Source organism: Oncorhynchus kisutch, linkage group LG9 (assembly GCF_002021735.2).
Source record: "Oncorhynchus kisutch isolate 150728-3 linkage group LG9, Okis_V2, whole genome shotgun sequence".
NCBI lineage: Eukaryota > Metazoa > Chordata > Actinopteri > Salmoniformes > Salmonidae > Oncorhynchus > Oncorhynchus kisutch.
The window spans coordinates 7,477,945-7,504,523 of NC_034182.2; the positions used below are offsets into that span (position 1 = coordinate 7,477,945).

Below are 26,579 nucleotides of genomic sequence, written 5' to 3' on the forward strand. Positions count from 1 at the left end.
CCAGGTCATCTTAGTAACCTCAATACCAGCTCTACCGTCTGTAACCCAGGACTACGTGCGCACACACACACACACACACACACACACACACACACACACACACACACACACACACACACACACACACACACACACACACACACACACACACACACACACACACACACACACACACACACACAATCACACGGCCATCACATTGCAATGCTCCTCTCATCTCTGCTGCGGCTGCAAGTCACCAGTTATCTGACTGATCAGATGTGCTCCATTGGATTCAGGCCAGGAGACACAGGCCTTCATTCCCATATGGGTTAATAGTTTCACCTCCTGTATGGTAATACCTTCTTCCCAGGCTGATGAGTACTGCAGAATATACACACTCACAATACTGTCATTACCAACCCAGGGCCTACTTGTTAAATGTAAATGCTGATGCAGAGATCTGACTGCGATGTTGGGAAGGGAACTGTTGCACAGCCCCCTGGCTGGGACATAACTGGGATGAATGGAACTGCGCTATTGTGAGCCGTATTGTGGTGTCAGTGGAGCGGAGGAGAATGATAACACGTGTGCTGTATGTGTAGACAGCAGATAAACCTGTCTGGGTAGTAGCAGAGGAACAGAGAGAGCTGTCTGTATTAACCCTTTAGGCAGTACTAGGAGCTTATATTGTTTTTCGTTGAATATTCTGTGTGTGATTGTGTGTGTGTGATTGTGTGTGTGTGTGTGTGTGTGTGTGAGAGAGAGTGTGAGTGTGTGTGTGATTCTGTGTGTGTGATTCTGTGTGTGTGTGTGTGAGTGTGTGTGTGTGTGTGTGTGTGATTCTGTGTGTGATTCTGTGTGTGTGTGTATGTGTGTGTGTGTGTGTGAGTGTGTATGTGTGTGTGTGTGTGTGTGTGTGTGTGTGTGTGTGTGTGTGTGTGTGTGTGTGTGTGTGTGTGTGTGTGTGTGTGTGTGAGTGTGTGTGTGTGTGTGTGGGCCTTCATGTCACTGGTTTAGACAGCTTAATCTTTAAACAGATGCTGTGTTTACCCCTCTAAAACCTGCTCTGGTTGGATTCTCAAACCTCCCCTGGCTGGTTTTGGTTGGATGATTGGAAGCTGGGCTAAAAATGTTGATGAATGAAGAGGCATGTACAGTGCAGCATGGAACAGGATGAGAGAGAGGTAGATTTGGAGCCTGCGGTTTACATGATGTCGTGGCAGAAGTCTTCTATCCTGTTTTCCTCAATGAGAGTGGCCTGTCAGCATAGATGTCCCCCAGCTCCACTTATCCCTCCTCTCTCTCTCACCCTCGCTCTCTCTCTCTCTCTCTCTCTCTCTGTCTCTCTCTCTCTCTCTCTCTCTCTCTCTCTCTCTCTCTCTCACCCTCGCTCTCTCTCTCGCTCTTTCTCTCTCTGTCTCTCACTCTCTGTCTCTCACCCTCGCTCTCTCTCTCTCTCGCTCTCTGTCTCTCACCCTCGCTCTCTCTCTCTCTCTCACCCTCGCTCTCTCTCTCTCGCTCTCTCTCTCTCTCTCTCTCTCTCTCTCTCTCTGCCGTTGAATCACAGCAACGTTGCATCAGTCAAATATGATACCAACCAACTGTCTTTCTCATACCAGTGGTGTGTGTGTGTGTGTGTGTGTGTGCTTGCGTGTGTGTGTGTGTTCTCACGGTGGTTGGTGAAAGCAGACAGTCTACAGCCCTCCTCCCAGGAAGTAGATCTATCGTCTGTGAGGGCGAGACTCAACAGGCACACGGGGGAAAGTCTCTCACCTGAACACAACAAACGACCACCACACCCCAACCTAGCCTGGCCTGGAGCAGATTACACACATACAAACACATACTAACTGGCTCAACGTTACAGCACTGTTTGGTGTACAGTACCTTTGTACAGTGTACGCCTCAGTATGGTAAAAACAGGCTTAGGTCTCTATTCTGTTCTGTAATGCACTTTAATGAGAATAACTCATCATGGTTTCTCTACGTATACAGTATGTATGCTTTCCAACTGAAGAAGTTTAGCCAATAGAAAGAGACCTGTACATATGTGTTATGTCTCTGTGTTTGTGTGTCTGTGTGTGTGTGTGTGTGTGTGTGTGTGTGTGTGTGTGTGTGTGTGTGTGTGTGTGTGTGTGTGTGTGTGTGTGTGTGTGTGTGTGTGTGTGTGTGTGTGTGTGTCGGGAGATGTTGATAGCTCAGGGAAAGTGGGAGCAGTTTGTCATTATCCTCTCTGCATTGCTATAATTAGGACTTCCTCTTTCCCTGCCTCTGTGTGCGTCTTACATACATACACACACACTCCGGTCCACTCCATCAGTATAGCGTTGTGTATACTCACATACTCTGTCCGGTGGTGTGTTAAGTGCAGGTATGCAGTGTTAGGCTTCACCAGAACTGTGGATACTATACATCTGTCATATCTCTGGTAGACTGTAGATCCTATACATCTGTCATGTCTCTGGTAGACTGTAGATACTATACATCTGGCATGTCTCTGGTAGACTGTAGATACTAAACACCTGTCATGTTTCTGGTTCTCTGGTAGACTGTAGATACTATACACCTGTCATGTCTCTGGTAGACTGTAGATACTATACACCTGTCAGGTTCTCTGGTAGACTGTAGATCCTATACATCTGTCATGTCTCTGGTAGACTGTAGATACTATACACCTGTCATGTCTCTGGTAGACTGTAGATACTATACACCTGTCATGTCTCTGGTAGACTGTAGATCCTATACATCTGTCATGTCTCTGGTAGACTGTAGATACTATACACCTGTCATGTCTCTGGTAGACTGTAGATACTATACACCTGTCAGGTTCTCTGGTAGACTGTAGATACTATACACCTGTCATGTCTCTGGTAGACTGTAGATACTATACACCTGTCATGTCTCTGGTAGACTGTAGATACTATACACCTGTCAGGTTCTCTGGTAGACTGTAGATACTATACACCAGTCATGTCTCTGGTAGACTGTAGATACTATACACCTGTCAGGTTCTCTGGTAGACTGTAGATACTATACACCTGTCATGTCTCTGGTAGACTGTAGATACTATACACCAGTCATGTCTCTGGTAGACTGTAGATACTATACACCTGTCAGGTTCTCTGGTAGACTGTAGATACTATACACCTGTCAGGTTCTCTGGTAGACTGTGGATACTATACACCTGTCATGTCTCTGGTAGACTGTAGATACTATACACCTGTCATGTCTCTGGTAGACTGTAGATACTATACACCTGTCAGGTTCTCTGGTAGACTGTAGATACTATACACCTGTCATGTCTCTGGTAGACTGTGGATACTATACACCTGTCATGTCTCTGGTAGACTGTAGATACTATACATCTGTCATGTCTCTGGTAGACTGTAGATACTATACACCTGTCATGTCTCTGGTTCTCTGGTAGACTGTAGATACTATACACCTGTCAGGTTCTCTGGTAGACTGTAGATACTATACACCAGTCATGTCTCTGGTAGACTGTAGATACTATACACCTGTCAGGTTCTCTGGTAGACTGTAGATACTATACACCTGTCATGTCTCTGGTAGACTGTAGATACTATACACCAGTCATGTCTCTGGTAGACTGTAGATACTATACACCTGTCATGTCTCTGGTAGACTGTAGATACTATACACCTGTCATGTCTCTGGTAGACTGTAGATACTATACACCTGTCAGGTTCTCTGGTAGACTGTAGATACTATACACCTGTCATGTCTCTGGTAGACTGTAGATACTATACACCAGTCATGTCTCTGGTAGACTGTAGATACTATACACCTGTCAGGTTCTCTGGTAGACTGTAGATACTATACACCTGTCAGGTTCTCTGGTAGACTGTGGATACTATACACCTGTCATGTCTCTGGTAGACTGTAGATACTATACACCTGTCAGGTTCTCTGGTAGACTGTAGATACTATACACCTGTCAGGTTCTCTGGTAGACTGTGGATACTATACACCTGTCATGTCTCTGGTAGACTGTAGATACTATACACCTGTCAGGTTCTCTGGTAGACTGTGGATACTATACACCTGTCATGTCTCTGGTAGACTGTAGATACTATACACCTGTCAGGTTCTCTGGTAGACTGTAGATACTATACACCTGTCAGGTTCTCTGGTAGACTGTAGATACTAAACATCTGTCATGTTTCTGGTAGACTGTAGATCCTATACATCTGTCATGTCTCTGGTTATCTGGTAGACTGTAGATACTATACATCTGTCATGTCTCTGGTTATCTGGTAGACTGTAGATACTATACATCTGTCATGTCTCTGGTTATCTGGTAGACTGTAGATACTATACATCTGTCATGTATCTGGTAGACTGTAGATACTATACATCTGTCATGTCTCTGGTTATCTTGTAGACTGTAGATCCTATACATCTGTCATGTCTCTGGTTATCTGGTAGACTGTAGATACTATACACCTGTCATGTCTCTGGTAGACTGTAGATACTATACACCAGTCATGTCTCTGGTAGACTGTAGATACTATACACCTGTCAGGTTCTCTGGTAGACTGTAGATACTATACACCTGTCAGGTTCTCTGGTAGACTGTGGATACTATACACCTGTCATGTCTCTGGTAGACTGTAGATACTATACACCTGTCATGTCTCTGGTAGACTGTAGATACTATACACCTGTCAGGTTCTCTGGTAGACTGTAGATACTATACACCTGTCATGTCTCTGGTAGACTGTAGATACTATACACCAGTCATGTCTCTGGTAGACTGTAGATACTATACACCTGTCAGGTTCTCTGGTAGACTGTAGATACTATACACCTGTCATGTCTCTGGTAGACTGTAGATACTATACACCAGTCATGTCTCTGGTAGACTGTAGATACTATACACCTGTCAGGTTCTCTGGTAGACTGTAGATACTATACACCTGTCAGGTTCTCTGGTAGACTGTGGATACTATACACCTGTCATGTCTCTGGTAGACTGTAGATACTATACACCTGTCAGGTTCTCTGGTAGACTGTAGATACTATACACCTGTCAGGTTCTCTGGTAGACTGTGGATACTATACACCTGTCATGTCTCTGGTAGACTGTAGATACTATACACCTGTCAGGTTCTCTGGTAGACTGTGGATACTATATACCTGTCATGTCTCTGGTAGACTGTAGATACTATACACCTGTCAGGTTCTCTGGTAGACTGTAGATACTATACACCTGTCAGGTTCTCTGGTAGACTGTAGATAAAAATCAAATCAAATCAAATCAAATTTATTTGTCACATACACATGGTTAGCAGATGTTAATGCGAGTGTAGCGAAATGCTTGTGCTTCTAGTTCCGACAATGCAGTAATAACGAACAAGTAATCTAACTAACAATTCCCCCAAAAAACTACTGTCTTATACACAGTGTAAGGGGATAAAGAATATGTACATACGGATATATGAATGAGTGATGGTACAGAGCAGCATAGGCAAGATACAGTAGATGATATCGAGTACAGTATATACATATGAGATGAGTATGTAAACCAAGTGGCATAGTTAAAGTGGCTAGTGATACATGTATTACATAAGGATGCAGTCGATGATATAGAGTACAGTATCTACGTATGCATATGAGATGAATAATGTAGGGTAAGTAACATTATATAAGGTAGCATTGTTTAAAGTGGCTAGTGATATATTTACATCATTTCCCATCAATTCCCATGATTAAAGTGGCTGGAGTAGAGTCAGTGGCATTGACAGTGTGTTGGCAGTAGCCACTCAATGTTAGTGGTGGCTGTTTAACAGTCTGATGGCCTTGAGATAGAAGCTGTTTTTCAGTCTCTCGGTCCCAGCTTTGATGCACCTGTACTGACCTCGCCTTCTGGATGACAGCGGGGTGAACAGGCAGTGGCTCGGGTGGTTGATGTCCTTGATGATCTTTATGGCCTTCCTGTAGCATCGGGTGGTGTAGGTGTCCTGGAGGGCAGGTAGTTTGCCCCCGGTGATGCGTTGTGCAGACCTCACTACCCTCTGGAGAGCCTTACGGTTGAGGGCGGTTGAGGGCGGTGCAGTTGCCATACCAGGATGCCAGGATGCTCTCGATTGTGCATCTGTAGAAGTTTGTGAGTGCTTTTGGTGACAAGCCGAATTTCTTCAGCCTCCTGAGGTTGAAGAGGCGCTGCTGCGCCTTCTCCACGATGCTTTCTGTGTGAGTGGACCAATTCAGTTTGTCTGTGATGTGTATGCCGAGGAACTTAAAACTTGCTACCCTCTCCACTACTGTTCCATCGATGTGGATGGGGGGGTGTTCCCTCTGCTGTTTCCTGAAGTCCACAATCATCTCCTTAGTTTTGTTGACGTTGAGTGTGAGGTTATTTTCCTGACACCACACTCCGAGGGCCCTCACCTCCTCCCTGTAGGCCGTCTCGTCGTTGTTGGTAATCAAGCCTACCACTGTTGTGTCGTCCGCAAACTTGATGATTGAGTTGGAGGCATGCGTGGCCACGCAGTCGTGGGTGAACAGGGAGTACAGGAGAGGGCTCAGAACGCACCCTTGTGGGGCCCCAGTGTTGAGGATCAGCGGGGAGGAGATGTTGTTGCCTACCCTCACCACCTGGGGGCGGCCCGTCAGGAAGTCCAGTACCCAGTTGCACAGGGCAGGGTCGAGACCCAGGGTCTCGAGCTTGATGACGAGCTTGGAGGGTACTATGGTGTTGAATGCCGAGCTGTAGTCGATGAACAGCATTCTCACATAGGTATTCCTCTTGTCCAGATGGGTTAGGGCAGTGTGCAGTGTGGTTGAGATTGCATCGTCTGTGGACCTATTTGGGCGGTAAGCAAATTGGAGAGGGTCAAGGGTGTCAGGTAGGGTGGAGGTGATATGGTCCTTGACTAGTCTCTCAAAGCACTTCATGATGACGGATGTGAGTGCTACGGGGCAGTAGTCGTTTAGCTCAGTTACCTTAGCTTTCTTGGGAACAGGAACAATGGTGGCCCTCTTGAAGCATGTGGGAACAGCAGACTGGTATAGGGATTGGTTGAATATGCCCGTAAACACACCGGCCAGCTGGTCTGCGCATGCTCTGAGGGCGCGGCTGGGGATGCCGTCTGGGCCTGCAGCCTTGCGAGGGTTAACACGTTTAAATGTCTTACTCACTTCGGCTGCAGTGAAGGAGAGACCGCATGTTTTCGTTGCAGGCCGTGTCAGTGGCACTGTATTGTCCTCAAAGTGGGCAAAAAAGTTGTTTAGTCTGCCTGGGAGCAAGACATCCTGGTCCGTGACTGGGCTGGGTTTCTTCCTGTAGTCCGTGATTGACTGTAGACCCTGCCACATGCCTCTTGTGTCTGAGCCGTTGAATTGAGATTCTACTTTGTCTCTGTACTGGCGCTTAGCTTGTTTGATAGCCTTGCGGAGGGAATAGCTGCACTGTTTGTATTCAGTCATGTTACCAGACACCTTGCCCTGATTAAAAGCAGTGGTTCGCGCCTTCAGTTCCACACGAATGCTGCCATCAATCCACGGTTTCTGGTTGGGGAATGTTTTAATCGTTGCTATGGGAACGACATCTTCAACGCACGTTCTAATGAACTCGCACACCGAATCAGCATATTCGTCAATGTTGTTGGCTGACGCAATACGAAACATCTCCCAGTCCACGTGATGGAAGCAGTCTTGGAGTGTGGAGTCAGCTTGGTCGGACCAGCGTTGGACAGACCTCAGCGTGGGAGCTTCTTGTTTTAGTTTCTGTCTGTAGGCAGGGATCAACAAAATGGAGTCGTGGTCAGCTTTTCCGAAAGGGGGGCGGGGCAGGGCCTTATATGCGTCGCGGAAGTTAGAGTAACAATGATCCAGGGTCTTTCCACCCCTGGTTGCGCAATCGATATGCTGATAAAATTTAGGGAGTCTTGTTTTCAGATTAGCCTTGTTAAAATCCCCAGCTACAATGAATGCAGCCTCCGGATAAATCGTTTCCAGTTTGCAGAGAGTTAAATAAAGTTTGTTCAGAGCCATCGATGTGTCTGCTTGGGGGGGGATATATACGGCTGTGATTATAATCGAAGATAATTCTCTTGGTAGATAATGCGGTCTACATTTGATTGTGAGGAATTCTAAATCAGGTGAACAGAAGGATTTGAGTTCCTGTATGTTTCTTTCATCACACCATGTCACGTTGGCCATAAGGCATACGCCCCCGCCCCTCTTCTTACCAGAAAGATGTTCGTTTCTGTCCGCGCGATGCGTGGAGAAACCCGCTGGCTGCACCGCTTCGGATTGCGTCTCTCCAGTGAGCCACGTTTCCGTGAAACAGAGAACGTTACAGTCTCTGATGTCCCTCTGGAATGCTACCCTTGCTCGGATTTCATCAACCTTGTTGTCAAGAGACTGGACATTGGCAAGAAGAATGCTAGGGAGTGGTGCACGATGTGCCCGTCTCCGGAGTCTGACCAGAAGACCGCTTCGTTTCCCTCTTTTTCTGAGTCGTTTTTTTGGGTCGCTGCATGGGAACCATCCCGTGGCGCTGGTTGTAAGGCAGAACACAGGATCCGCATCGCGGAAAACATATTCTTGGTCGTACTGGTGGTGAGTTGACGCTGATCTTATATTCAGTAGTTCTTCTCGGCTGTATGTGATGAAACCTAAGATGACCTGGGGTACTAGTGTAAGAAATAACACGTAAAAAAACAAAAAACTGCATAGTTTCCTAGGAACGCGAAGCGAGGCGGCCATCTCTGTCGGCGCCGGATGGCGTGGCACTGTATACTAAACATCTGTCATGTTTCTGGTAGACTGTAGATCCTATACATCTGTCATGTCTCTGGTTATCTGGTAGACTGTAGATACTATACATCTGTCATGTCTCTGGTTATCTGGTAGACTGTAGATACTATACATCTGTCATGTCTCTGGTTATCTGGTAGACTGTAGATACTATACATCTGTCATGTATCTGGTAGACTGTAGATACTATACATCTGTCATGTCTCTGGTTATCTTGTAGACTGTAGATCCTATACATCTGTCATGTCTCTGGTTATCTGGTAGACTGTAGATACTATACACCTGTCATGTCTCTGGTAGACTGTAGATACTATACACCAGTCATGTCTCTGGTAGACTGTAGATACTATACACCTGTCAGGTTCTCTGGTAGACTGTAGATACTATACACCTGTCAGGTTCTCTGGTAGACTGTGGATACTATACACCTGTCATGTCTCTGGTAGACTGTAGATACTATACACCTGTCATGTCTCTGGTAGACTGTAGATACTATACACCTGTCAGGTTCTCTGGTAGACTGTAGATACTATACACCTGTCATGTCTCTGGTAGACTGTAGATACTATACACCAGTCATGTCTCTTGTAGACTGTAGATACTATACACCTGTCAGGTTCTCTGGTAGACTGTAGATACTATACACCTGTCAGGTTCTCTGGTAGACTGTGGATACTATACACCTGTCATGTCTCTGGTAGACTGTAGATACTATACACCTGTCAGGTTCTCTGGTAGACTGTGATACTATACACCTGTCATGTCTCTGGTAGACTGTAGATACTATACACCTGTCAGGTTCTCTGGTAGACTGTAGATACTATACACCTGTCAGGTTCTCTGGTAGACTGTAGATACTAAACATCTGTCATGTTTCTGGTAGACTGTAGATCCTATACATCTGTCATGTCTCTGGTTATCTGGTAGACTGTAGATACTATACATCTGTCATGTCTCTGGTTATCTGGTAGACTGTAGATACTATACATCTGTCATGTCTCTGGTTATCTGGTAGACTGTAGATACTATACATCTGTCATGTATCTGGTAGACTGTAGATCCTATACATCTTTCATGTCTCTGGTTATCTGGTAGACTGTAGATACTATACACCTGTCATGTCTCTGGTAGACTGTAGATACTACACACCTGTCAGGTTCTCTGGTAGACTGTGGATACTATACACCTGTCATGTCTCTGGTAGACTGTAGATACTATACACCTGTCATGTCTCTGGTAGACTGTAGATACTATACACCTGTCATGTCTCTGGTTATCTTGTAGACTGTAGATCCTATACATCTGTCATGTCTCTGGTTATCTGGTAGACTGTAGATACTATACACCTGTCATGTATCTGGTAGACTGTAGATACTATACATCTGTCATGTCTCTGGTTATCTGGTAGACTGTAGATCCTATACATCTGTCATGTCTCTGGTTATCTGGTAGACTGTAGATACTATACACCTGTCATGTCTCTGGTAGACTGTAGATACTATACACCAGTCATGTCTCTGGTAGACTGTAGATACTATACACCTGTCAGGTTCTCTGGTAGACTGTAGATACTATACACCTGTCAGGTTCTCTGGTAGACTGTGGATACTATACACCTGTCATGTCTCTGGTAGACTGTAGATACTATACACCTGTCATGTCTCTGGTAGACTGTAGATACTATACACCTGTCAGGTTCTCTGGTAGACTGTAGATACTATACACCTGTCATGTCTCTGGTAGACTGTAGATACTATACACCAGTCATGTCTCTTGTAGACTGTAGATACTATACACCTGTCAGGTTCTCTGGTAGACTGTAGATACTATACACCTGTCAGGTTCTCTGGTAGACTGTGGATACTATACACCTGTCATGTCTCTGGTAGACTGTAGATACTATACACCTGTCAGGTTCTCTGGTAGACTGTGGATACTATACACCTGTCATGTCTCTGGTAGACTGTAGATACTATACACCTGTCAGGTTCTCTGGTAGACTGTAGATACTATACACCTGTCAGGTTCTCTGGTAGACTGTAGATACTAAACATCTGTCATGTTTCTGGTAGACTGTAGATCCTATACATCTGTCATGTCTCTGGTTATCTGGTAGACTGTAGATACTATACATCTGTCATGTATCTGGTAGACTGTAGATACTATACATCTGTCATGTCTCTGGTTATCTGGTAGACTGTAGATCCTATACATCTGTCATGTCTCTGGTTATCTGGTAGACTGTAGATACTATACACCTGTCATGTCTCTGGTAGACTGTAGATACTATACACCAGTCATGTCTCTGGTAGACTGTAGACACTATACACCTGTCAGGTTCTCTGGTAGACTGTAGATACTACACACCTGTCAGGTTCTCTGGTAGACTGTGGATACTATACACCTGTCATGTCTCTGGTAGACTGTAGATACTATACACCTGTCATGTCTCTGGTAGACTGTAGATACTATACACCTGTCATGTCTCTGGTAGACTGTAGATACTATACACCAGTCATGTCTCTGGTAGACTGTAGATACTATACACCTGTCAGGTTCTCTGGTAGACTGTAGATACTATACACCTGTCAGGTTCTCTGGTAGACTGTGGATACTATACATCTGTCATGTCTCTGGTCCTCTGGTAGACTGTAGATACTATACACCTGTCATGTCTCTGGTAGACTGTAGATACTATACACCTGTCATGTATCTGGTAGACTGTAGATACCATACACCTGTCATGTCTCTGGTTCTATGGTAGACTGTAGATACTAAACACCTGTCATGTCTCTGGTTTTCTGGTAGACTGTAGATACTAAACACCTGTCATGTCTCTGGTTCTCTGGTAGACTGTAGATACTAAACACCTGTCATGTCTCTGGTTCTCTGGTAGACTGTAGATACTAAACATCTGTCATGTCTCTGGTAGACTGTAGATACTATACACCTGTCATGTCTCTGGTCCTCTGGTAGACTGTAGATACTAAACACCTGTCATGTCTCTGGTAGACTGTAGATACTAAACACCTGTCATGTCTCTGGTAGACTGTAGATACTATACACCTGTCATGTCTCTGGTTCTCTGGTAGACTGTAGATACTAAACACCTGCCATGTTTCTGGTAGACTGTAGATACTAAACACCTGTCATGTATCTGGTAGACTGTAGATACTATACACCTGTCAGGTTCTCTGGTAGACTGTAGATACTATACACCTGTCAGGTTCTCTGGTAGACTGTAGATACTAAACATCTGTCATGTTTCTGGTAGACTGTAGATCCTATACATCTGTCATGTCTCTGGTTATCTGGTAGACTGTAGATACTATACATCTGTCATGTCTCTGGTTATCTGGTAGACTGTAGATACTATACATCTGTCATGTCTCTGGTTATCTGGTAGACTGTAGATACTATACATCTGTCATGTATCTGGTAGACTGTAGATACTATACATCTGTCATGTCTCTGGTTATCTGGTAGACTGTAGATCCTATACATCTTTCATGTCTCTGGTTATCTGGTAGACTGTAGATACTATACACCTGTCATGTCTCTGGTAGACTGTAGATACTACACACCTGTCAGGTTCTCTGGTAGACTGTGGATACTATACACCTGTCATGTCTCTGGTAGACTGTAGATACTATACACCTGTCATGTCTCTGGTAGACTGTAGATACTATACACCTGTCATGTCTCTGGTTATCTTGTAGACTGTAGATCCTATACATCTGTCATGTCTCTGGTTATCTGGTAGACTGTAGATACTATACACCTGTCATGTATCTGGTAGACTGTAGATACTATACATCTGTCATGTCTCTGGTTATCTGGTAGACTGTAGATCCTATACATCTGTCATGTCTCTGGTTATCTGGTAGACTGTAGATACTATACACCTGTCATGTCTCTGGTAGACTGTAGATACTATACACCAGTCATGTCTCTGGTAGACTGTAGATACTATACACCTGTCAGGTTCTCTGGTAGACTGTAGATACTATACACCTGTCAGGTTCTCTGGTAGACTGTGGATACTATACACCTGTCATGTCTCTGGTAGACTGTAGATACTATACACCTGTCATGTCTCTGGTAGACTGTAGATACTATACACCTGTCAGGTTCTCTGGTAGACTGTAGATACTATACACCTGTCATGTCTCTGGTAGACTGTAGATACTATACACCAGTCATGTCTCTTGTAGACTGTAGATACTATACACCTGTCAGGTTCTCTGGTAGACTGTAGATACTATACACCTGTCAGGTTCTCTGGTAGACTGTGGATACTATACACCTGTCATGTCTCTGGTAGACTGTAGATACTATACACCTGTCAGGTTCTCTGGTAGACTGTGGATACTATACACCTGTCATGTCTCTGGTAGACTGTAGATACTATACACCTGTCAGGTTCTCTGGTAGACTGTAGATACTATACACCTGTCAGGTTCTCTGGTAGACTGTAGATACTAAACATCTGTCATGTTTCTGGTAGACTGTAGATCCTATACATCTGTCATGTCTCTGGTTATCTGGTAGACTGTAGATACTATACATCTGTCATGTATCTGGTAGACTGTAGATACTATACATCTGTCATGTCTCTGGTTATCTGGTAGACTGTAGATCCTATACATCTGTCATGTCTCTGGTTATCTGGTAGACTGTAGATACTATACACCTGTCATGTCTCTGGTAGACTGTAGATACTATACACCAGTCATGTCTCTGGTAGACTGTAGACACTATACACCTGTCAGGTTCTCTGGTAGACTGTAGATACTACACACCTGTCAGGTTCTCTGGTAGACTGTGGATACTATACACCTGTCATGTCTCTGGTAGACTGTAGATACTATACACCTGTCATGTCTCTGGTAGACTGTAGATACTATACACCTGTCATGTCTCTGGTAGACTGTAGATACTATACACCAGTCATGTCTCTGGTAGACTGTAGATACTATACACCTGTCAGGTTCTCTGGTAGACTGTAGATACTATACACCTGTCAGGTTCTCTGGTAGACTGTGGATACTATACATCTGTCATGTCTCTGGTCCTCTGGTAGACTGTAGATACTATACACCTGTCATGTCTCTGGTAGACTGTAGATACTATACACCTGTCATGTATCTGGTAGACTGTAGATACCATACACCTGTCATGTCTCTGGTTCTATGGTAGACTGTAGATACTAAACACCTGTCATGTCTCTGGTTTTCTGGTAGACTGTAGATACTAAACACCTGTCATGTCTCTGGTTCTCTGGTAGACTGTAGATACTAAACACCTGTCATGTCTCTGGTTCTCTGGTAGACTGTAGATACTAAACATCTGTCATGTCTCTGGTAGACTGTAGATACTATACACCTGTCATGTCTCTGGTCCTCTGGTAGACTGTAGATACTAAACACCTGTCATGTCTCTGGTAGACTGTAGATACTAAACACCTGTCATGTCTCTGGTAGACTGTAGATACTATACACCTGTCATGTCTCTGGTTCTCTGGTAGACTGTAGATACTAAACACCTGCCATGTTTCTGGTAGACTGTAGATACTAAACACCTGTCATGTATCTGGTAGACTGTAGATACTATACATCAGTCATGTCTCTAGTCCTCTGGTAGACTGTAGATACTAAACACCTGCCATGTTTCTGGTAGACTGTAGATACTAAACACCTGTCATGTATCTGGTAGACTGTAGATACTATACATCTGTCATGTCTCTGGTAGACTGTAGATACTATACATCTGTCATGTCTCTGGTTGACTGTAGATACCATACACCTGTCATGTCTCTGGTAGACTGTAGATACTATACATCTGTCATGTCTCTGGTAGACTGTAGATACTATACACCTGTCATGTCTCTGGTAGACTGTAGATCCTATACACCTGCCATGTTTCTGGTAGACTGTAGATACTAAACATCTGTCATGTCTCTGGTAGACTGTAGATACTATACACCTGTCATGTCTCTGGTCCTCTGGTAGACTGTAGATACTATACACCTGTCATGTCTCTGGTTCTCTGGTAGACTGTAGATACTATACACCTGTCAGGTCTCTGGTTCTCTGGTAGACTGTAGATACTATACACCTGCCATGTTTCTGGTAGACTGTAGATACTATACACCTGTCATGTCTCTGGTTCTCTGGTAGACTCTAGATACTATACACCTGTCATGTCTCTGGTAGACTGTAGATACTATACACCTGTCATGTCTCTGGTAGACTGTAGATCCTAAACATCTGTCATGTCTCTGGTAGACTGTAGATACTATACACCTGTCATGTCTCTGGTCCTCTGGTAGACTGTAGATACTAAACACCTGTCATGTCTCTGGTAGACTGTAGATCCTATACATCTTTCATGTCTCTGGTTATCTGGTAGACTGTAGATACTATACACCTGTCATGTCTCTGGTAGACTGTAGATACTACACACCTGTCAGGTTCTCTGGTAGACTGTGGATACTATACACCTGTCATGTCTCTGGTAGACTGTAGATACTATACACCTGTCATGTCTCTGGTAGACTGTAGATACTATACACCTGTCATGTCTCTGGTTATCTTGTAGACTGTAGATCCTATACATCTGTCATGTCTCTGGTTATCTGGTAGACTGTAGATACTATACACCTGTCATGTATCTGGTAGACTGTAGATACTATACATCTGTCATGTCTCTGGTTATCTGGTAGACTGTAGATCCTATACATCTGTCATGTCTCTGGTTATCTGGTAGACTGTAGATACTATACACCTGTCATGTCTCTGGTAGACTGTAGATACTATACACCAGTCATGTCTCTGGTAGACTGTAGATACTATACACCTGTCAGGTTCTCTGGTAGACTGTAGATACTATACACCTGTCAGGTTCTCTGGTAGACTGTGGATACTATACACCTGTCATGTCTCTGGTAGACTGTAGATACTATACACCTGTCATGTCTCTGGTAGACTGTAGATACTATACACCTGTCAGGTTCTCTGGTAGACTGTAGATACTATACACCTGTCATGTCTCTGGTAGACTGTAGATACTATACACCAGTCATGTCTCTTGTAGACTGTAGATACTATACACCTGTCAGGTTCTCTGGTAGACTGTAGATACTATACACCTGTCAGGTTCTCTGGTAGACTGTGGATACTATACACCTGTCATGTCTCTGGTAGACTGTAGATACTATACACCTGTCAGGTTCTCTGGTAGACTGTGGATACTATACACCTGTCATGTCTCTGGTAGACTGTAGATACTATACACCTGTCAGGTTCTCTGGTAGACTGTAGATACTATACACCTGTCAGGTTCTCTGGTAGACTGTAGATACTAAACATCTGTCATGTTTCTGGTAGACTGTAGATCCTATACATCTGTCATGTCTCTGGTTATCTGGTAGACTGTAGATACTATACATCTGTCATGTATCTGGTAGACTGTAGATACTATACATCTGTCATGTCTCTGGTAGACTGTAGATACTATACACCTGTCATGTCTCTGGTCCTCTGGTAGACTGTAGATACTAAACACCTGTCATGTCTCTGGTAGACTGTAGATACTAAACACCTGTCATGTCTCTGGTAGACTGTAGATACTATACACCTGTCATGTCTCTGGTTCTCTGGTAGACTGTAGATACTAAACACCTGCCATGTTTCTGGTAGACTGTAGATACTAAACACCTGTCATGTATCTGGTAGACTGTAGATACTATACATCAGTCATGTCTCTGGTCCTCTGGTAGACTGTAGATACTAAACACCTGCCATGTTTCTGGTAGACTGTAGATACTAAACACCTGTCATGTATCTGGTAGACTGTAGATACTATACATCTGTCATGTCTCTGGTAGACTGTAGATACTATACATCTGTCATGTCTCTGGTTGACTGTAGATACCATACACCTGTCATGTCTCTGGTAGACTGTAGATACTATACATCTGTCATGTCTCTGGTAGACTGTAGATACTATACACCTGTCATGTCTCTGGTAGACTGTAGATCCTATACACCTGCCATGTTTCTGGTAGACTGTAGATACTAAACATCTGTCATGTCTCTGGTAGACTGTAGATACTATACACCTGTCATGTCTCTGGTCCTCTGGTAGACTGTAGATACTATACACCTGTCATGTCTCTGGTTCTCTGGTAGACTGTAGATACTATACACCTGTCAGGTCTCTGGTTCTCTGGTAGACTGTAGATACTATACACCTGCCATGTTTCTGGTAGACTGTAGATACTATACACCTGTCATGTCTCTGGTTCTCTGGTAGACTCTAGATACTATACACCTGTCATGTCTCTGGTAGACTGTAGATACTATACACCTGTCATGTCTCTGGTAGACTGTAGATCCTAAACATCTGTCATGTCTCTGGTAGACTGTAGATACTATACACCTGTCATGTCTCTGGTCCTCTGGTAGACTGTAGATACTAAACACCTGTCATGTCTCTGGTAGACTGTAGATCCTATACATCTTTCATGTCTCTGGTTATCTGGTAGACTGTAGATACTATACACCTGTCATGTCTCTGGTAGACTGTAGATACTACACACCTGTCAGGTTCTCTGGTAGACTGTGGATACTATACACCTGTCATGTCTCTGGTAGACTGTAGATACTAAACACCTGTCATGTCTCTGGTAGACTGTAGATACTAAACACCTGTCATGTCTCTGGTAGACTGTAGATACTAAACATCTGTCATGTTTCTGGTAGACTGTAGATACTATACACCTGTCATGTATCTGGTTCTCTGGTAGACTGTAGATACTATAAACATGTCATGTCTCTGGTAGACTGTAGATACTATACACCTGTCATGTCTCTGGTAGACTGTAGATACTAAACATCTGTCATGTCTCTGGTAGACTGTAGATACTATACACCAGTCATGTCTCTGGAAGACTGTAGATACTAAACATCTGTCATGTTTCTGGTAGACTGTAGATACTATACACCTGTCATGTATCTGGTTCTCTGGTAGACTGTAGATACTATACATCTGGCATGTCTCTGGTAGACTGTAGATACTAAACATCTGTCATGTCTCTGGTAGACTGTAGATACTATACACCTGTCATGTCTCTGGTCCTCTGGTAGACTGTAGATACTATACACCTGTCATGTATCTGGTTCTCTGGTAGACTGTAGATACTATACACCTGTCATGTCTCTGGTCCTCTGGTAGACTGTAGATACTAAACACCTGCCATGTTTCTGGTAGACTGTAGATACTAAACACCTGTCATGTATCTGGTAGACTGTAGATACTATACATCAGTCATGTCTCTGGTAGACTGTAGATACTATACATCTATCAGGTCTCTGGTTCTCTGGTAGACTGTAGATACTATACACCTGCCATGTTTCTGGTAGACTGTAGATACTATACACCTGTCATGTCTCTGGTTCTCTGGTAGACTGTAGATACTATACACCTGCCATGTTTCTGGTAGACTGTAGATCCTATACACCTGTCATGTCTCTGGTCCTCTGGTAGACTGTAGATACTATACACCTGTCATGTCTCTGGTTCTCTGGTAAACTGTAGATACTATACACCTGTCAGGTCTCTGGTTCTCTGGTAGACTGTAGATACTATACACATGCCATGTTTCTGGTAGACTGTAGATACTATACACCTGTCATGTCTCTGGTTCTCTGGTAGACTGTAGATACTATACACCTGCCATGTTTCTGGTAGACTGTAGATCCTATACATCTGTCATGTCTCTGGTAGACTGTAGATACTATACACCTGTCATGTCTCTGGTAGACTGTAGATACTATACACCTGTCATGTCTCTGGTAGACTGTAGATCCTAAACATCTGTCATGTCTCTGGTAGACTGTAGATACTATACACCTGTCATGTCTCTGATCCTCTGGTAGACTGTAGATACTAAACACCTGTCATGTCTCTGGTAGACTGTAGATACTAAACACCTGTCATGTCTCTGGTAGACTGTAGATACTAAACATCTGTCATGTTTCTGGTAGACTGTAGATACTATACACCTGTCATGTATCTGGTTCTCTGGTAAACTGTAGATACTATAAACATGTCATGTCTCTGGTAGATTGTAGATACTATACACCTGTCATGTCTCTGGTAGACTGTAGATACTAAACATCTGTCATGTCTCTGGTAGACTGTAGATACTATACACCAGTCATGTCTCTGGAAGACTGTAGATACTAAACATCTGTCATGTTTCTGGTAGACTGTAGATACTATACACCTGTCATGTATCTGGTTCTCTGGTAGACTGTAGATACTATACATCTGGCATGTCTCTGGTAGACTGTAGATACTAAACATCTGTCATGTCTCTGGTAGACTGTAGATACTATACACCTGTCATGTCTCTGGTCCTCTGGTAGACTGTAGATACTATACACCTGTCATGTATCTGGTTCTCTGGTAGACTGTAGATACTATACACCTGTCATGTCTCTGGTCCTCTGGTAGACTGTAGATACTAAACACCTGCCATGTTTCTGGTAGACTGTAGATACTAAACACCTGTCATGTATCTGGTAGACTGTAGATACTATACATCAGTCATGTCTCTGGTAGACTGTAGATACTATACATCTGTCATGTCTCTGGTTGACTGTAGATACCATACACCTGTCATGTCTCTGGTAGACTGTAGATCTATACATCTGTCATGTCTCTGGTAGACTGTAGATACTATACACCTGTCATGTCTCTGGTAGACTGTAGATCCTATACACCTGCCATGTTTCTGGTAGACTGTAGATACTAAACATCTGTCATGTCTCTGGTAGACTGTAGATACTATACACCTGTCATGTCTCTGGTTCTCTGGTAGACTGTAGATACTATACACCTGTCATGTCTCTGGTTCTCTGGTAGACTGTAGATACTATACACCTGCCATGTTTCTGGTAGACTGTAGATACTATACATCTGTCATGTCTCTGGTTCTCTGGTAGACTGTAGATACTATACACCTGCCATGTTTCTGGTAGACTGTAGATACTAAACATCTGTCATGTCTCTGGTAGACTGTAGATACTATACACCTGTCATGTCTCTGGTTCTCTGGTAGACTGTAGATACTATACACCTGCCATGTTTCTGGTAGACTGTAGATCCTATACATCTGTCATGTCTCTGGTAGACTGTAGATACTATACACCTGCCATGTTTCTGGTAGACTGTAGATACTAAACATCTGTCATGTCTCTGGTAGACTGTAGATACTATACACCTGTCATGTCTCTGGTCCTCTGGTAGACTGTAGATACTAAACACCTGTCATGTCTCTGGTAGACTGTAGATACTAAACACCTGTCATGTCTCTGGTAGACTGTAGATACTAAACATCTGTCATGTTTCTGGTAGACTGTAGATACTATACACCTGTCATGTATCTGGTTCTCTGGTAGACTGTAGATACCTAAACATGTCATGTCTCTGGTAGACTGTAGATACTATACACCTGTCATGTCTCTGGTAGACTGTAGATACTAAACATCTGTCATGTCTCTGGTAGACTGTAGATACTATACACCAGTCATGTCTCTGGAAGACTGTAGATACTAAACATCTGTCATGTTTCTGGTAGACTGTAGATACTATACACCTGTCATGTATCTGGTTCTCTGGTAGACTGTAGATACTATACATCTGGCATGTCTCTGGTAGACTGTAGATACTAAACATCTGTCATGTCTATGGTAGACTGTAGATACTATACACCAGTCATGTCTCTGGAAGACTGTAGATACTAAACATCTGTCATGTTTCTGGTAGACTGTAGATACTATACACCTGTCATGTATCTGGAAGACTGTAGATACTAAACATCTGTCATGTCTCTCGTAGACTGTAGATACTAAACATCTGTCATGTCTCTGGTAGACTGTAGATACTATACACCAGTCATGTCTCTGGAAGACTGTAGATACTAAACATCTGTCATGTTTCTGGTAGACTGTAGATACTATACACCTGTCATGTCTCTGGTTCTCTGGTAGACTGTAGATACTATACATCTGGCATGTCTCTGGTAGACTGTAGATACTATACACCTGCCATGTCTCTGGTAGACTGTAGATACTATACACCTGTCATGTCTCTGGTAGATTGTAGATACTATACACCTGTCATGTCTCTGGTAGACTGTAGATACTAAACACCTGTCATGTCTCTGGTAGACTGTCGATACTATACACCTGTCATGTCTCTGGTAGAGACAACAGGCCGAGCCCCTGGAATTGATGGTTTACCATCCTAGTTTTATAAGCACTTTTGGGGACGATTTTTATGAAGTGGTGTGTGAATCTTGTCATGAGGGTTCTCTTCCTGTATCCTGTCAACGTGCGGTGCTTCCACTGTTGCCAAAAAAGGGGGATTTGGCTCTCATAAAAAATTGGAGACCTGTTGCTTTGCTGTGCGCTGAATACAATTTTTTTTCTAAATGTCTCTCAAACAGGTTGAAAGAGTATCTGGGATTGTTTATCCACAAGGACCAGTCCTACTGTGTACCTGATCGCTCTATTGTTGACAACTTGTTTCTGATAAGAGATGTTTTAGACATTTGTAAACTGTCTGATGTAAATGTGGGTTTACTTTCTTTGGATCAGGAGAAGGCTTTTGACTGTGTGGACCACCAGTACTTGAAAAGTACCAGTACGATGAAAGCCTTTTGGTTTGGGGATGTTTTTTTGTCTTGGATGAATTTACTGTATGCTGGGGCCTCATGTATGGTGAAGGTGGGGGGTGGTTTGAGTTGCCACATCCCTGTCCAAAGGGGCATCAGGCAGGGATGCCCAATTTCAGGGCAGTTATATAGTCTGGTGATTGAGCCAATGCTTTGTTTTTTAAGAGCGAAACTTACTGGTTTCTCTGTGCCAGGGGCAATGAAGGGTCCCACGATAGCACTGTCTGTGTATGCAGATGACGTGATAGTTTTTATTTACAGGGGGTGAGGATGTTAAGGTTCTCTCAAAGGCTTTAAAGGTGTATGAGGGGGCCTCCTCAGCTAGAGTCAATTGGGGAAAGAGTGAAGCGCTGTGGGCAGGTCAGCTTCAGACGGGGTCCGCTCCACGGTTACCAGGGGTTGCTTCAGACGGGGTCCGCTCCACGGTTACCAGGGTGGCTTCAGACGGGGTCCGCTCCACGGTTACCAGAGGGGCTTCAGACGGGGTCCGCTCCACGGTTACCAGGGGGGCTTCAGTGGGGCAGAGATGGGATGAAGACTTTGGTTTTTTTTCTAGGCTCTGATGTCTTTCAGAAAAATAACTGGGAGGGTGTAGTGGAGAAGGTGTGTGCCAGACTGTCAAGATGGAAATGGGTGCTGCCCCAGCTGCCTTATTTGGGAAGGGTCCTGGTAGAACTGATCACTGATTGAACTGATCACTGATTGGTTCTCAACGTTGGGAGAGGTTTTCTCTTCCCAACTGTATATATTTGGGCCAAAGTACAGGTTCAGTCAAAAGGGTTTGTGTTGTGTTACTTAATTTTGTGTTAGGGGCAGCAAAATTAGCGATATGGAAGACCCGAAAGAACAGTATTCGGGGACAGGGGTCTGTGGATGTGGTGGGAATGCTGGCAGCGAGACTAAGGGTGGAGTTTGCCTATTATAAACTTGTCAACAATATTGATCTGTTTTTGAGTATATGGGGTATTCAGAGGATTTGGAGTTGTGTTTTTTTATTTATTTTCACCCCGTTTTCTCCCCAATTCTGTGGTATCCAATTGTTTAGTAGCTACTATCTTGTGTCATCGCTACAACTCCCGTACGGGCTCGGGAGAGACGAAGGTTGAAAGTCACGCGTCCTCCGATACACAACCCAACCACGCCGCACTGCTTCTTAACACAGCGCGCATCCAACCCGGAAGCCAGCCGCACCAATGTGTGGGAGGAAACACCGTGCACCTGGCAACCTTGGCCCGCCACAGGAGTCGCTGGTGCGCGATGAGACAAGGATTTCCCTACCGGCCAAACCCTCCCTAACCCGGGCGACGCTAGGCCAATTGTGCATCGCCCCACGGACCTCCCGGTCACGGCCAGTTACGACAGAGCCTGGGCGCAAACCCAGAGTCTCTGGTGGCACAGCTGGCGCTGCAGTACAGCACCCTTAACCACTGCGCCACCCAGGAGGCCCGGAGTTGTGTTTTTAATTGATGTGTAACTGTGGTTTTGTATGAGTATTTATTGTGTGGTGGGCCCCCAGACCCAATAAAGATTATTTAAAACTCAAACTCAAACTCTCTCTCTCTCTCTCTCTCTGGTTTTATTTCCCCTGAGAACCTGTCTCTATTATCTGGTTACATGTACATGCATTTAGATATCCCACACTCCCCTTTTCTAAATCGGCCATCTCAGGGTGTGGTGCCAGTGTCACCTCACTTAGTACTTTTGTGTGTATGTGTGTGCCAGCGCCACTATGCTGGTGTGTGTATATGTACCTGTGTTGTCTGGTCAGAGCCAGTGGAAACATCCTGTGTTGTGCTGCTGCCATAGACATTGCTCCCTTTCAACAGAGCTTCCTCTCCGTCTCTCCTCTCCCTCTTCCTCTCTCCTCTTTCCTCTCTCCCATCTTTTTCTCTCTGTCCTCTCATGGGATTTCCCTAATCTGAAGCCTAGTTACACCATTTCTCTGGCAGAAGGTTTTGTGTCTTTTAAATGTTTTTCTTTTTTCTTAAACTTTTGTTTAACTATTTATTTCTCTGTCTGGTCTTGCTCCTCATAAATGGCGTCATGGAAAACTCATACCGCCTGGTCTGCCCTCTGTGGAATATATGATTTTACCCCATAAAACAGTAACCTTGTCAGGGTTTTATAGTGTGTGGCCACAGAGCAGTGTTCATGTCAGGTGCTTCCTGGTTCTATAGTACAGAGAGAGGGAAGAGAGGAGGGGGAGTTACAGGTGAGATTAGTATGAGAAAGAGAGGTTAACTCTTCCAACAGAATGTGTTGTGTTTTCTCCTGGCTGTCTGAAGATGTGAGCTGATGCTGTAGAATCAGGTGGATCCTCATGTGAGTGATGTCCCTGCAGTGGTACAGGTGTGTGTGTGATTGGTAAACTGTCAGCTTCATGCCTACGTGGCCTGTGAATTCCAGGCTGTGGGAGTGAAGAGAAGCAGCAGGGGTCAGAGACAGACTGCCCTCAGTCCTCTACACTGTGTGTGTTTGTGTGTTTGTGTGTGTGTGTGTGTGTGTGTTGACTGCAGGGATTCAAACATTGTGATTCTAGGAAGAGTAATGTAAAAGCTGTAGTGACTTTAGTCCTGGTTTATTCAACACTGTTTTAATCAATATGACGATCAGTTACAGCTCAGCCGTGTAAAGGGTTAACTGTTCCAGGAAGAGAATCACACAGTATCTGGTGGGGAGGAGCATCACTATCGTCACTTTGTTGAACTGAAACTGAAGTAGAGAGACGTACAGTATATTGTTTACGGGACCAAACTCTCCAGCACTTCAGAAATCTACTAAATAGCGACATGTTCAGACTACACACTGACTCTCCTACCCTCTGACACCACAAACAGAAAGGACAGAGATATCATCCACAAAAACATCCAGGTGAGTAGAGAGACTGACATGGAAAGTTAAGCTTGACTGTGTTTACCGTGTACATTTCCTTTTTATTCATGCAGATTCTACGCTATGTTACACTTTTCAATCTACGCTTATCAGACGTGTGTCTTTGCTGTATCGTCATGTATCAACATTCATTAATATCATCAGATAAGACAATGTTAACAACTCTCAAGCTAAATATATCAACAACTGACTGATTCCAAATGGTTTATGGTTTCACCTTTGGTCTCTGTCTAGATATGGCCACCTCCGGCAGTCTCCTGTCTGAAGAGCAGTTCCTGTGTTCTATCTGTCTGGATGTGTTCACTGAGCCCGTCTCTATTCCATGTGGACACAACTTCTGCAAGGCCTGTATCACAAAGTACTGGGATACCAGTGACCTGTGCCAGTGTCCCATGTGTAAAAATACATTTGATAAGAGACCAGATCTGTTCATCAATACTTTCATTTCTGAGATGGCTGCTCAGTTCAGACAGACAGTTGAAGTGAAAACTACCAGCAGCCCGGACCAATGCTCTGCCATAATTGTGGAAGTGTCCTGTGACATCTGCACTGGGATGAAGCTCAAGGCCCTGAAGTCCTGTCTGGTGTGTCAGACCTCTTACTGTGAGACTCATCTGGAGCCTCATCAGAGAGTCGCAGCCTTAAAGAGACACAAGCTGATCAACCCTGTGGAGAACCTGGAAGACAGGATGTGTAAGAAGCATGAGAGACCTCTAGAGCTGTTCTGTAGGAGTGACCAGGCATATCTTTGTGTCTTGTGCTTGAAAGCAGAGCACATGACTCATGACACTGTCCCTCTAGAGGAAGAGTATGGAGAGAGGAAGGCTCAGTTGGGGAAGACTGAGGCAGAAGTGCAGCAGATGATCCAGGAGAGACTGAAGAAGGTTCAGGAGATCAAGCACTCAGTAGATCTCAGCAAGAGAGAGGCAGAGAGAGAGATATCAGACAGTGTACAGGTCTTCACTGCTCTGGTGCGCTCCATTGAGAGAAGTCAGGCTGAGGTGATTGAGGTGATTGAGGAGAAGCTGAAAGCAACAGAGAGGCAGGCTGAAGGGCTCATTAAAGAACTGGAGCAGGAAATCACTGAGCTACAGAGGAGAAGCACTGAGGTGGAGCAGCTCTCACACACTGAGGACCACCTCCACCTCCTACAGAGCTTCCCATCCCTCTGCACCCCTCCAGACACCAAGGACTGGTCTGAGATCAGTGTTCACAGTGATCTGTGTGTAGGGACTGTGAGGAGAGCTGTGTCTCAACTGGAGGAGACACTGAATAAACAGATGGAGAAGCTGCCTGAAGTCAAACTGAAGAGGATTCAGCAGTATGCAGTAGATGTGACTCTTGACCCTGATACAGCACATCCCAAACTCATCCTTTCTAAAGATGGGAAACAGGTGAGAGATGGAAACACAGAGCAGGATCTCCCAGACAAGCCAGTTAGGTTTTCCAACAGTCTCTGTATCTTGGGAAAGGAGGGCTTCTCCTCAGGGAGATTCTACTATGAGGTGATGGTTAAAGGAAAGACTAAGTGGGATTTAGGAGTGGCCAGAGAGTCCATCAACAGGAAGGGGAAGATCACACTGAGCCCTAAGAATGGATACTGGACTGTCTGGCTGAGAAAAGGAAATGAGTACGAGGCTCATTCTAGCACCAGTGTCCTGCTCTCCCTGAGAGAGAAGCCCCAGAAGGTGGGGGTGTTTGTGGATTATGAGGAGGGTCAGGTCTCCTTTTATGATGTGGAGGCCAGGTCTCTTATCTACTCTTTCACTCGCTTTACCTTCACAGAGAAACTCTATCCATACTTCAGCCCCTCTAGCAATGATGGTGGTAAAAACTCTACCCCTCTGATCATCTCTCCTGTCAATCACACAACATGAAGTTTAACCTGAAAATGTACTGAAATGTGTACATTTCGTCTGTTGTCCTACATCAGAGAACATTTCAATGTAATATTCCTACCGACGTGGTTGTTGTTTGTTATCATCAGCATCATGTCAGTCTGTTAGACATGATGAGTAGCCTACGGTATGCAGCAGCATTGTAAGATATGAAAACATCTCTCCAGGCTCATAACGAGGTATGATTCATATCTGGGAGTTACATTTCAGAGGAATTTCTGATCATGAGATAATTCAAGCAATATGTTTGTTATTTAGCTCATGTATTGTTTGCA

At 44.2% G+C, this 26,579-nt stretch overlaps 1 protein-coding gene across 3 annotated transcripts in view; it reads left to right on the forward strand.

The window, feature by feature from the left end:
• The window catches only part of chst11 (carbohydrate (chondroitin 4) sulfotransferase 11), a 114,558-nt gene that overhangs the window by 50,995 nt on the left and 36,984 nt on the right, over nt 1-26,579 (forward strand). The window contains exons 1-2 of one of the 3 annotated variants that reach the window (XM_031831714.1): nt 24,114-24,385; nt 24,641-25,800. The exons of the other annotated variants lie outside the window; for them this stretch is intronic. Of the exons in view, the coding sequence (XP_031687574.1) occupies nt 24,643-25,800 (1,158 nt within the window). The 5' untranslated portion in view covers nt 24,114-24,385; nt 24,641-24,642. Of the gene's footprint in view, nt 1-24,113; nt 24,386-24,640; nt 25,801-26,579 lie in introns of those variants that run through there. 3 annotated transcript variants of the gene reach the window in all.